Source organism: Myotis daubentonii, chromosome 2 (genome assembly GCF_963259705.1).
Source record: "Myotis daubentonii chromosome 2, mMyoDau2.1, whole genome shotgun sequence".
Taxonomy (NCBI): Eukaryota; Metazoa; Chordata; class Mammalia; order Chiroptera; family Vespertilionidae; genus Myotis; species Myotis daubentonii.
In genome coordinates this window covers 163,338,792-163,352,932 of record NC_081841.1, presented here as the reverse complement: position 1 = coordinate 163,352,932, position 14,141 = coordinate 163,338,792, and the positions used below count along the sequence as shown (strand labels likewise).

The 14,141-nt window shown below is 37.4% G+C and overlaps 1 protein-coding gene across 20 annotated transcripts in view; it reads left to right on the top strand.

Moving 5' to 3' along the window:
- MYCBP2 (MYC binding protein 2) overlaps positions 1–14,141 on the top strand; it is a 300,050-nt gene that overhangs the window by 167,958 nt on the left and 117,951 nt on the right. For all 20 annotated transcript variants that reach the window (XR_009451352.1, XM_059684877.1, XM_059684883.1 and 17 more), the window contains 6 exons: positions 1,276–1,418; positions 3,597–3,697; positions 4,396–4,614; positions 9,367–9,592; positions 11,315–11,433; positions 12,029–12,116. Coding sequence is in view for 19 of the 20 variants with exons in the window: in XM_059684877.1 (XP_059540860.1) it covers positions 1,276–1,418; positions 3,597–3,697; positions 4,396–4,614; positions 9,367–9,592; positions 11,315–11,433; positions 12,029–12,116 (896 nt within the window). In the remaining variant the exon portion in view is untranslated. The remainder of the gene's footprint in view (positions 1–1,275; positions 1,419–3,596; positions 3,698–4,395; positions 4,615–9,366; positions 9,593–11,314; positions 11,434–12,028; positions 12,117–14,141) is intronic.

The window sequence follows — 14,141 nt, the reverse complement described above, 5'->3', positions numbered from 1 at the left end:
AATGGAACTCCCATTTGACCCTGTGATCTCACTTCTAGGAATATATCTCAGGAAACCAGAAACACCAACCAGAAAGGATATATGCACCCATATGTTCATAGCAGCACAATTCACCATAGCTAAGATCTGGAAACAGCCTAAGTGCCCATCAGTAGATGAATGGATTAGAAAACAGTGGTACATCTACAGGATGGAATACTATGCTGCTGTAAAAAAGAAGGAACTCTTACCATTTGCAACGGCATGGGTGGAACTGGAGAGCATTATGCTAAGTGAAATAAGCCAGTCAATGAAGGAAAAATATCACGTGATCTCACTCATGGATAATAAAGACCATTATAAACTTACGAACAAAAATAGATAAAGAGGCAGAGCTGCCTGGAACAGACTGTCAAACTCCAGCGGGAAAGCCGGGGAGGGTTGAGGAGTGGGGGGGTGGGGTAAGAGATCAACCGAAGGACTTGTATGCATGCATATAAGCATAACCAATGTACATAAGACACTGGGGGGTAGGGGAGGCCTTGGAATTGTTAAGGGCAGGGAAAAAAGGATACCTATGTAGTACTCTTTGTAATACTTTAAACAATAAAACAATTAAAAAAATAAAATGTCAGATTACTCCCATGATTAACAGTTACTTCAAGCCATCACTTCTACCTGGATAACTTTAATAGCCTCTAAACCAGTCTCCCTCCTGTTGTGTTGCCCTCCTACAGTCAGTTCTCCACAGCACAGCCAGAGTGATCTACTGGAAATGTAAATCATTTCAAGTTCTGCCCTTGCTCAAAATCCTCTCATAAATGTCCATCCCCATTGAAGTATAAAATGTAAAGTTGTTATTTGGCATACTCATTTCACATGATCTAACTTTCTCATCTTGTCACTTGTTCTCCTTTCATTCCAGATATCCTTATCTGCATTCTTGTCCTTGAACTCACCAATCTTGTTCCTTTCTGAAATTGTATCTTCCTGTTCCTTTTGCCTGAATACTTTTCCTTCAGAATTTTTTAAAATACATAATTCAGGCCTTTATTTAAAATAATAGCAGTTTTAAAATAGACTGTCCTTGATCTTATTTAAAATAACTTTCTATCCTATGTTCCTTTTTTTTTTGATGCCCTGTTACTCCTTGAAATTATATAATTACCTACTTACTTTTTTAAATTTTAACTTTTTAAACTGTATATGAGGAGCTCTGATTTAGATATGATTCTTACAGTTAGGTCATGTTTTGCCTACCATGTAAAATAATCTAATGTGTTATTCATGTTCTAGGAGTGAATTTGATGGAGATTTACAGTCCCAACTTCTGAGTAAAGCCAATGAGGAAGATAAAAACTGTAGCAGAGCTCTCTCTGTGGTAAGCACCGTTGTTCGAGCAGCAAAAGACCTTTTGCACAGAGCTCTTGCTGTGGATGGTAAGACTTTTACTTTCTTAATAATCATCATATTAGCTTAATTATGCACAGTTACTGAAGAGGAACCATCTGGTAGACTTCCAGAGTGTTTTGTTCATTGTAGACCTACACATACACATACAATCATTTTGGATCAGTCATACACTTCATATAGCATTGCAAACTTTTTTAGAATGTTCAAAAGCCTGGTAATTATTATTATTTTCTTAAACTAGTAAAAGATAAACTCTTGATTAAACTGAGTGTTTACTTTATCTTTTCATAGTCAAAAAGCATTTTGTTTTCTCCTTTAGACCAGTTTTTCTTCCTATATGTGTTATTTCCAGTAATGTTATTGCCATTTACCCAAAGTCTGAGTAACCCTAGACATTTCCCCTAATTCATCTGTCTAAATTGAGCTTTATGAGTTCTCCCACCGGAAACTCCAGTTTGTATTCTCCATTCTGTCTGTTCTCTCCTAGTTCAGGGTGCCATGGTGCAAGCATATGTCCTCTTTTTTATGGGTGGATCACAACCTAATAATCTCACTGCCACCTTTCCCTTATTCCCTGTCTAGTTATCCAGGCCTTTTCCTCACTGGCAAGAAATATTTACAGAAACATTCACTGTTACCCACCCCACCTTGCTGTTACTTATAACACTTGTTCCTAAGCCTATTTGCATATCAAAATTACCTGAGAAACTTGCTAAAAATGAAGAATATTTGGCCCATTCAAATGATGGGTTTTGGCTGGGCTAGGGATCTGTATCCTACCTACACTAATAAAAGAGAAAGATGCAAATTGACTGTACCTTCATGACACCCACCAGCCAATCAGGAGTGGGTATGCAAATTAACCCAACAAAGATGGATGGTTAATTTGCATACACAGACACCGAGAGGCCAGGGGAGGGGTGGGATGCTTGTGTCATCGCCATGGCGACGATGCAGGAGTTCTGCACCACCCCAGCCGCTCCGGGCCTCTGGGCAGCGTGGAAAGGCAGAAAGGCAGCTCCGGGCTGGAGCGAAGGCGGTGCTGGCAGCCAGGGGAAGTAAGGCCCATTCTGCACGAATCTTCGTGCATTGGGCCTCTGGTCCTATTATAATAAAAGGCTAATATGCAAATCGACCGAACAGCGGAACGGTCGGTCGCTATGACACAAACTGACCACAAGGGGGCAGAAGCTCAATGTAGGAACTGCTCCCTGGTGGTCACTGTGCTCCCACAGGGGCATGCCACTCATCCAGAAGCCCTGAGCGGGGCTCACAGCTGGTGAGCACAGTGGCAGTGGCAGGAGCCTCTCCTGCCTCCATGGCAGCACCAAGGATGTCTGACTGCCGGCTTAGGTCCTCTTTCCCCAGGGAACAGGCCTAAGTTATCAGTTGGACATCCCCCAAGGGCTCCTGGGCTGCAAGAGGGCACAGACCTGGCTGAGGGACAACACCCCCCCCCCCCTGCAGTGCATGAATTTCGTGCACTGGGCCTCTAGTTTTTAAATAAGCACCTAGCCTATTCTGATGCAGTAGCTGACTTAAAAACAAATATTTTGGAATAATTGATTGGCTTTCAACATAAAAGTCTTTATAATGTAGACTCAATTTATCTTTCAGCACCAGGTTCATGGGTAAAAATGAGTAAAATGTCCATCCTCAAAGTGCTTTACCTGGGAAAACAGAAGGCATTATATCTTAACAGCAAACATTTTTGGAGTCCTTAATATGTATAGGAATTGTTCTAAGTATTTTAGATATATTAACTCACTTAATCTTTATAACATCATATAAGGGGAGTACTGTTAGTATCCTTTTTTATAGGTGATTACTGAGGCATATACAGATTAAGTAATTTGCCTAATGTCACAAAAAGCCAGGTGTGATACCAAGATTAGTGGTTTAAAATCATGACTATTACTCTAGGTTTTAATCCTGGCTCTATCATTTTACAGATGTGTGATTTTGGGCAAGGTACTTAAACACTATGTGCCTTGGTTTCCCTTCTAAAAAGTAGGGATAATAAAAGTTTCTTATTGATTGAGGTAATACATGTAAATAAAGCCCTTACAATAGTGTCAGGTCCTAATAAGCACTCGTCGACATCAACTATAATTTTGCTTAAAATAATAAAATATAAATTTTGTACAGCATATATTCATTACAGTGAAATTACTTTCTAATTATAGTTTTAATACCCTTTTTAGCTGATGACATTCCAGAACTGCTTAGCTCTTCCAGTCTGTTTTCCATGCTGCTTCCCCTTATTATAGCCTACATAGGACCAGTAGCTGCTGCTATTCCCAAGGTATGTAATTTAATTTTATAACTTTGAATCTTTTTTTAAACGAAATCAGTTTTTTAGATTTTGTATCCTTTCTTTAAGAATATTTTAATCTTTGAAGTACCTGGGTTACAGGTAACAAGCAGAGATAGACATGTTAATTGATAGGAATTATTAAATCTCTTTGTGTGACTGGTATTGTTTACTGCATTGTTATGCTTACTTATTGGCTTTATATTTGAAAAATTTGGGAATAGGAAATATATTTTAGAAATATGGCATGTAAGGAAAGCTTAAGTTAACTGAGATTTTTAAATTTATGAGATAGATGCCAAATTTCCATTTTGAATAAAAATAGCCAGTATAAAAGGTGAGGAGTATTTTTTAAATTGTGAAATTGTCAAGACAAGGAAGAAATTATAAACTATTGATGCTTTGCCATAATTATTGAGTGAAACTTAGTTTACTGTAGATCACAAAAAGGCAAAAGTATTTAAAAATACAGACTAATTTTCTTCATATAACATTTAAGACATCTATGATAAATCTTTTTTTCTCATTGAACAAATTTCTTGTTAAACAAACACTTAGCTAGAAGAAACTCTAGATGGGAATTCTTAATAATAAGAATAACCAATAATTATAGTAATTAATAATTTTAAAGCAACTTTCACATTTATTATCTCATTTAATCTTTTCTTTTATGTATGTAAATGTACTAGGTTGCTGTAGAAGTCTTTGGCCTTGTCCAACAGCTGCTTCCCTCAGTTGCCATTTTGAATCAGAAGTATGCTCCTCCTGCGTTCAATCCTAATCAGTCAACTGATAGCACCACAGGAAACCAGCCCGAACAAGGCCTCTCTGCTTGTACAACCTCTAATCACTATGCTGTCATAGAGAGTGAGCACCCCTATAAACCTGCATGTGTGATGCACTACAAGGTAGGCACCGATTTTTAGGGAGAGTTTAAAACTTGGTTTGATGTTCTGTAATGATATCTTAAAGGATACTTAGCCTCTGCTCAGAAGTGTAACTTCTTCTATAGTATTTAAACATAGACAATCACAAGGTAATTAGGCATTGTCAGATACACAAAAGAACGGAATTTTTATCATTAAATAGCAGTTTTGCAGGGTTTATAAGAGTCGTTCTCATAGTTTTTACAAGTACCGTGCAGTATATAATGCTTAACTGCATATTATATATTTTAATAGTAGATATAACCATTAAAACTTAAAAAGCATACTTTTGGAACTGAAATTATTTGTACTACAGCCTCAGCTCTTACAATTTATATACATAATGTAGGATTTAAAGTACTCTATTAATGGGAGGTTAAAAGTTTACTGCTATTGCCAGAAAAAGTATTTATACAGATTAATGGATGAACACCTTTTTAATAGTACAAATCAACCTCTTCATGTTCCTTTCTTTTTTTAATCCTCACCTGAGGATATTTTTCCCTTGATTTTCAGACAGAGTGGAAGGGAGGGAGAAGGAGGAAAGAGAGAGAGAGAGAAACATTAATGTGAAAGAAATACATTGATTGCTTGCCTTCCACACATGCCCAGACCAGGGCTGGGGGTTGAACCCGTAACTGAGGTATATGCCCTTGACTGAAATTGAACCTACGACTCTTCAGTCCTCAGGCTGACACTCTAACCATTGAGAAAACTGGCCAGGGCCCTCTTCATGTTTCTTAACCATTCTTTGTGGGTGGGCTGTTTGCTTTTTAAAGTGTAAATAAAATTGCCTGGGTTAAAAAAGAAAAAGTACTCTTTTGTACATAATGTAAAAAATACATATGAAACATTTATAAATATAATATAGAGTATTCAAAAATCTTTATTTCTTGCTTTTTAAATTGTATCATGTAAATTGAAGAGCATTGAATTATAAGTTTGTTTTATGTGTTTATAAAGTATTTAGCTTTTTATTGTAGACTATGGTAAACATAAAATGACAAACTAGTACAGTTACTTCATTTTACCCATCATCCTAGATTCAACAGTTAGTTGTCACCTTTTGGCCTAACCTATTTCATTTATTTTCTGCCCGTTTTGTTCTTTCCTAAATTGTTTTAAAGCACAACCATGGATATTTCATTATGTATCTTTAAAATATGATGACCCATAAAAAATAGCCATATTATCACACTAAAAAACTAATAGTTCCTTTCTAACACCAAATATGCATATTTTAATTATTTGAATTACAATCCAGATAAGATCCATACATTGTGATTGGTTCTATCTCTTAAGTTCATAGGTTTCCCTCCATCTCTCTTTTTTTGTTTCCTTGAATTTTATTTAAGAAATTAGATCATATGTCTTTGTTGGATAAGAGCCTCTAGCTTGCTTCCTGCGTTCATTAGACACCCTGTTGTCATTCATAGCATTCTTTCTCTCTGGTATGATAAGATGTTCTAGGATCATTTTATACATTTCTTGCCTCATATCTGAAATCAGCCATTTTTTTCAAAGTGCCCTTGTTCCTTTTAAAGGTGATGGGTATTTAAAAGCCGAAATCTAGCACTAGAGATGCTCATTTCTCCTGGGTTGGTCATTGTTTTTAAGTATTTATAGTGCAATAACTAATACATACACTCACACATAAACACATGTTTATACACACAAGCAATTGTTATTTTATATATGCATATGTTTATATATTTCTATACAAATTTATGTAGTCATCATTTAAAAATATACAATATGTATATATGTATATACACTTATTTTCCTTCTTTATTTAAAAACTAGGGGCCCGGTGCACGAAATTCGTGCACTGGGTGTGGGGGGGGGAGTGTCCCTCAGCCCAGCCTGCCCCCTCTCACATACTGGGAGCCCTCAGGCGTTGACCCCCATCACCCTCCAATCACAGGATCGGCCCCTTGCCCAGGCCTGACGCCTCTGACAGAGGTGTCAGGCCTGGGCAGGGGACCCTCATTTCCCCCATCACTGGTTCTGCCCCCAGCCCAGGCCTGATGCCTCTGGCCCAGGCATCAGGCCTGGGCAGGGGACCCCCAGACCCCTCCGATTGCTGGCTCTGCCCCTTGCCCAGGCCTGATGCCTCAGCCAGAGGCGTAGACCCCCATCACCCTCTGATCACCTGACCGGCCCCTTGCCCAGGCCTGACGCCTCCGCCAGAGGTGTCAGGCTTGGACAGGGAACCCCCATCTCCCCCTGATCACTGGCTCTGGCCCCCGCCCAGGCCTGAGGCCTCTGGCTGAGGCGTCCAGCTTGGGCAGCGGGGAACCACAGCTGCAGCGGCTCCGCGATCGTGGGCTCCGCTTTAGGCCCAGGCAAGGGACCCCTAGCTCCCGGGACTGCCAGCTTCGACCGTGTCCAGCTCCCATCGCTGGCTCCACCCCTACTTCCTGCTATCACTGGCCAGGGCGGCAAAGGCGCCTGATTCTCCCATCATGGCTGGGGGGCAGGGCAAAGGCGGCCCCAGGGCCGCCTTTGCCCTGCCCCCCAGCTCTTAGCTCCCCCCTGGGTTTCTGATCACTGTCAGTGGCAGGGGGCTTCTTCCTGCTTTCCCTTTCGCCTCCCTGCATTGTGCCTACATATGCAAATTAACTGCCATCTTGTTGGCAGTTAACTGCCAATCTTAGTTGGCAGTTAACTGCCAATCTTAGTTGGCAGTTAATTTGCATATAGCCCTGATTAGCCAATGAAAAGGGTATCGTCGTACGCCAATTACCATTTTTCTCTTTTATTAGTGTAGATGGTAGCACAATATATATACTATTTTGTACTTTGTTTTTTTTAACAATGTGTATAGAAATCTCCCTATATCCATTTAAAGAGATTTTTAAAAAAGTTTATTCATTCAGTCTTATGGGTGTGTGCATTCAAGGTGTTTTTAGTATTTTGCTTTTTTTTTTCCTTTTGCAATGAATAATTTGTGGATATGTTTGGGTGTTTTTTTTTTCATGTTGTTGGAAGCATATCTTCAAAGTAAATTTTAGAAGTGGGATTGCTGGGTTAAACAAATGTAAAATGAGGAACCTTGTGTTTTGTAGATCTGGGATAGCTGATTCAGAGTGTGAATGCATATATAGTTTTTCTAGTTCTGGATAAATTCCCTTACACAGAGGTTTATACTGTCCGTGTCCCTCCCCCTCCAACCCCAACAATGAATGAGAGTACTTGTTTTTTCAAGGCCTCCCTTAACACAGAGTATGTGCTTATATTAGGGGCTGTTTGCCAATATAATGGGAGAAATGGTATCTCAGTTGAGTTTTAATTTACATATACGTTATTATAAACAAAGTTGGACTTTTAATTTAAATGGATAATTTTAAAAATCCTTTACTAAAAATGTTTGCCTTAGTTCTAGGTAATTTTTTAGATTAATATTATATTTAAGAAATAGTTAAGGCTCATTTTATACTCTACAACCAATTCATAGTTTACTATTTCACATGCACCTACTTAACTGTAATTTGACTACCATGACAGAATTCTCTCTGTGGTGATGGTGACCAAAGCTTAAAAGTGGCCTTAAAAATACATGTAATTCTGTGCCATTATAAACTCATATATACAGTAAAACTTCAAGTTAGGTAAATATAAAAATCTAGGTTTTTACCATGTGTGTAAGGTCTGTGTGTGTGTGTTTACTAGTATATTTTCATAATATATGGAGGTTTTTTCCTAATGAAAAGAAGCATTTGTAATAGATACTATGAATGCTAGATAACTTCAAAGTGACTAAAACCTTACATTTTAGTAATTTATTCATTTTCCATTAAATCTTTATATTTTATAGGTAAAATCTTATTTTAATTTATCTACTTATATTCCTTAAATGTGTACTTACTGAAATGGAAAATTTATTAAATAAGTAAACTATTCCATAAAAACTCATATAGCTGAATGTTTATGGATATCAAGTAGCTTTGTAATGTTTTTTATGATATCAATGTGTATTTACAAATATTATTAATGTTTGTTTTTTTAATCTTTATTGTTCAGATTATTACAGTTGTTCCTCTTTTTTACCCCCATAGCTCCCCTCCACCCAGTTCCCACCCCACCCTCTGCCCTTACCCCCTCCACTCTCCTTGTCCATAGGTGTACAATTTTTTTCCAGTCTCTTCCGCACCCCCCACACCCCTTTCCCCCCTAGAATTGTCCACTCCCTTTCTATGCCCCTGATTCTATTATATTCACCAGTTTATTCTGTCTATCAGATTTTTTATTCACTTGATTTTTAGATTCACTTGTTGATAAATATGTATTTGTTGTTCATAATTTTTATCTTTACCTTTTTCTTCTTCTCTCTCTTCTTAAAGAATACCTTTCAGCATTTCATATTATACTGATTTGGTGGTGATGAACTCCTTTAGTTTTGCTTTTTCTTATCTGTGAAGCTCTTTATCAGACCTTTAATTCTGAATGATAGCTTTGCTGGGTAAAGTAATCTTGGTTGTAGGTTCTATGTAATGTCAACCAAATATTAGGTAGAGAGCAATAAGTATTGCAAGTGGGGAGTAGGAACAGTTTATATTGAACATTAATAACTTGAGTTCTTATATTAACCTACTTTATTAGTTTTCTGCGTAAAAATCATTTTTTAGATGTTGAAAACATCGTCTTTGAAGTATGATGTCCTGTTTTAAAGTGACAAAGCAAAATCTAATTCTTCTTAACAAATGCAAGTGTCCTGTTGCCTGCTGACCTCAGGTGACATTTCCAGAGTGTGTACGGTGGATGACCATCGAGTTTGACCCTCAGTGTGGTACTGCACAATCAGAAGATGTCCTGCGTTTGTTGATTCCAGTCAGAACTATTCAGAATTCAGGATATGGACCAAAATTGACATCTATTCACGAAAATCTTAATTCCTGGATTGAATTAAAGAAATTTTCAGGATCTTCTGGGTGGCCTACTATGGTTTTAGTGTTGCCAGGTAAGTTATATTTTTTCTCTTCTGTTTAATATGGTAAAATATATACATTTATGGTAATTATGATTAGTACAGATAAATCAATAAAAATGTTTATTTAAGTTTTAAAAGAATTTCTTCAAGACCTACTATGTATCTGGATTACAGTGGAAAGGTAAGGAAAAATGGATAAGGAGTGGCATATCATGACCAAGTTTTAGAAGAGAGAATGTTAGCTTGATTGGAGCAGAGGCTTAATATTGAGGGTGTGCTGTTTATAATTGAGATCAAACTATAGACAAAGTGGATTAGATCTTTTTCCCCAGTAAGTGTCCTGTTGCCTGCTGACCTCAGGTGGCATTACTCAAGAACTTACTAGAATTCCTTTCTTTCAAAAAATTGGTGAACCATGTAGCCTACAAAGCTATTGTTTTGTTTTTTAAATATTTTTATTGATTTCAGAGAGGAAAGAAGAGGAAGAGAGAGATAGAAACATCAATGGTGAGAGAGAATCATTGACTGGCTGCCTCCTGCATCCTCCACAGTGGGGATCGAATCTGCAACCCTGAATGTGCCCTGGCCAGGAATCAGACTGTCACCTCCTGGTTCATAGGTTGGCGTCCAACCACTGGGCAAAGCCATCACTTGTAGTTCTTAAAATATATGAGTGTGTGTGTGTAAGAGAAAGAGAGAGAGAGAGAGAGAGGGAGGGAGGGAGGGAGAGAGAGAGAGAGAGAGAGAGAGAGAGAGAGAGAGAGAGAGAGAGAGAGAAGAACCTTTGTTATTGCTATTGCTGGTGTTTTTCTTATAAAGAAAGTTTGTTTTTAAAAGTATATGTAGTCTATTGTGTTTTTAACCAGCTAACTATAACTACTCGTATAATCCTTCAAACTAATAACCAGTTTGAATTCAGAAGCTTTTTTTCTTCTAGTCAGACCTGTTTTGTTTGTGAAGACATCCGACTAAGTCAAATGCGAGGGTATTGAATAACTCAGTTTAGTAATTGACAGATAATTGATTGCTCGTGTAACTTAAAGGTAGGATGTTTGATTAAGGAGAATTTGGTCATAAAGAAAAATAACAGTTCACTTGGGTGGTTCCATTATTTCTAGGGTTGTTTTAGCACAGGTTTATTCAAGTAAATACAGGAACCCTTCCAAAATGACTAGGTTTTTATTTTATTTATTTATTTTTTATTTTTTATTTTTAAATATACTCCATTGATTTCCCACAGAGAGGAAGGGAGAGGGACAGAGAGCCAGAAACATCGATGAGAGAGAAATACCAATCAGCTGCCTCCTGCACATTCCCCACTGGGTATGTGCCCGCAACCAAGGCACATGCCCCTGGCCGGAATCAAACCCGGGACCCCTGAGTCCGCAGGCCGACGCTCTATCCACTGAGCCAAACCGGTCAGGGCATGACTAGGTTTTTAGAATCTGATTGGCATTGCTACCAGTTCTGGGATGGATAAAAGATATAAGTTGAGCCCAACCAGTGTGGCTCTGTGGTTGAGCATCGACCTATGAACCAGGAGCTTACAGTTTGATTCCCAGTCAGGGTACAGGCCTGAATTGGGGCTCAATCCCCAATAGGGGGAGAGCAGGAGGCAACCAATCAGTGATTCTCTTCATTGATGTTTCTCTCTCTCCCTCTCCTTTACTCTCTGAAATCAATAAAAAAATATATTTTAAGAAAGTAAAAGTTGTTTCAGATTTTGAATTCAATGTTACCTTTTTTTCTTAGGAAATGAGGCCCTTTTTTCATTGGAGACTGCATCAGATTATGTGAAAGATGACAAAGCTTCTTTCTATGGTTTCAAATGTTTTGCAATTGGGTATGAATTTAGCCCTGGACCTGATGAGGTAAGAATGAATTATCTCATTCTGTTAAGGAAGATTATGTTTCTGTGGCTCCTATTGACTTAAATTTATTTGTAGCCTATAATTAAGAAGTCTGAAGTGTATTTTAAGCTAGATTATATACTTTAAAATAGTTTGTATTCTGTGCAGTAATCTGTTTTTGCTACTTTTAATACATGAAGAGATTGGAGTCTGTGCAACATGACCCAGCCTTTGACAACTTAGTATAGTTGCACCTGTTCCAAACTAGCTCAGGTGTTTATACCTTTTTGAGTAAATAATTGAACTTGTTAGTAACTCTTCTGAATGTTTTAATTCATACAGTAAAATATAATCAAGGTGAAAAATGAGCATGTTTCCTCAAAGAAAACGAAAAATTCTTTGGATGATGAACCTGGGGGCCCAGACTTTATAACCAGCATAAGACACAAAATTTAACCTCTTTCACTCTTAATTTAACCATTTGCTAGCTAATGACATGCAGTGTCATTCCTTCCAGTTTCAAAAGTTAGGCTGAATACAAGTCACATTTGTTGATTATCCACATTATATTTCAAACATTTTTTAAAACAGCTGGTACGTTTTTGCAATTCTACAGGGAGTCATTCAGTTGGAAAAAGAATTAGCCAACCTTGGTGGGGTTTGTGCAGCAGCTTTGATGAAAAAGGATCTAGCACTTCCTATTGGTAAGTCTAGTCAAATACTAGGTGTTTGTTTATGATTTTTTTAATTTTAGGAATAGAATATGTGTATTATAGAACATTCTGAAAATTGATAAATAGATTGGCAAATGACTTTTATAGCCACACACACTCATGAGCAATAACTGCTTAATATATTGATAGTTTGGAATTTTTAAAATGGAGTCTAGAGACTGAGGCGTATTCTCTAGTCCAGTGATGGCAAACCTATGACTCGCGTGTCAGAGGTGACACACAAACTCATTTTTTTGGTTGATTTTTCTTTGTTAAATGGCATTTAAATATATAAAATAAATATCAGAAATATAAGTCTTTGTTTTACTGTGGTTGCAAATATCAAAAAATTTCTATATGTGACATGGCACCAGAGTTAAGTTAGGGTTTTTCAACATGCTGACAGGCCGAGCTCAAAAGGTTCGCCATCACTGCTCTAGTCTTTTAAATACACACACACACACACACACACGCACACATATCCTCCCTCATGCACATAACATGCTTTGTGCCAGGCACTGGTTTAGGCACTAGATACATAGTATGAAACCAAAAGTTTGACCTATTTTTTAAATATTCTAGTGGACATAACAAGTGAACAATTGGAAATCGTCTGGAGTTCAGGGAACAAGTCAATGCAAATGTCATTTAAACATAGTTGATACTTAAACACTTGGGGCCATATGAAAGATGATTAGGAAGAGAATGCAAATGAGAAAGATAAGAGCCCAGGATCAAAGCTGGGACTTTCCAAAACTTCAGAGGTAGACAGAATAGAAAAAAGAAACTGCAACAAAGATTGGGAAGGAACAGTAGCTAATGTGGTAGGAGTAAAACCCAGAGAGTGGGATTTTCTTATGCTGCTGAGAAGTCAATTAAAATCTTTCCTTGATTGATAAATTTGCTGCTTATATACTCAGTAAGAAATATATCATTAAGCCCTGGCCTGTGTGGCTCAGTTGGTTGGGCATTGTCCTATCACTGAAGAGTTGCTGATTTGATTCCAGATTAGGGCATATGCCTGGGTTGCAGGCTCAATCCAAGTAGGTGGCATGCAGGAAGCAGCTAATCAATATTTCACTCTTGCATCAGTGTTTTTCTCTCTCCTCCACCCCTCTCCTTTACTCTCTCTAAAAATAAAAATAAATATATTTTTTTAAAGAAATGTATCAGTCAAATGAGAAAGAGAGATAAGCCCTTTTAAAGTTAAGTGAGAGAATATAAAGGAAGGGGAGTCACGCTGAACATGGATAGCTCTTTGGAAGAGTTTTCATGATAGCAGAACAGAGAAATGAGGCCGTGGCAGAAATGGTACCTCCTTCTAAGGTGCAAATATGTATGATATGTAAGTAGACTTAAAATCAAGGTGGCAAAGACAAAAATAAAGTTAAAAATATTTACTAATTCTATGATGTTTATACATAATTTAGCATTTTATCTCATAGTATTTGGTGTATAAAAGGTATTATTATTTGATTTCCCTAGTGCTCATCTCCAAAATTTTATATGTATCTCTTCCATCAGGGACTACCCTTCCTACTTGATCCTTCCTTTCTTCCCTTCACTTTCTCTACTTTCGTCTTCTCTATTTCCTTTCTCCTTCAGCTCCCTTGTTCCTACTTAATATTGATATATATGTGAGGAAATGAGAAATCTTATGTTCTATTCATATGAGGAAAATTAGTACAATGTCTTTGGAGGCTATGTGTCAATAACTGTTCAAATTTTACATGCTTATAGTTTTTGATGTAGCAATTTTTTATACATACTTGTACAAGTGCTCAAAAATATATGTTGTAAGATAGATTAATGTAACAATACTGGTGATTGTACTATGTCTAAGTAACCAAAATGCTTAACGTTGGAAACTGGTTAAGTAAGTAATGTTATAGCCATGCATTGAAATGTATGCAGCTGTTAAAAAACAACAAAAAAGTATGTCCTAACCAAGAAAGATGTCCAAATTGTATTAACCGAGAAAAGCAAGTTGAAGGGTCCCATTTTTGCCAACATTAT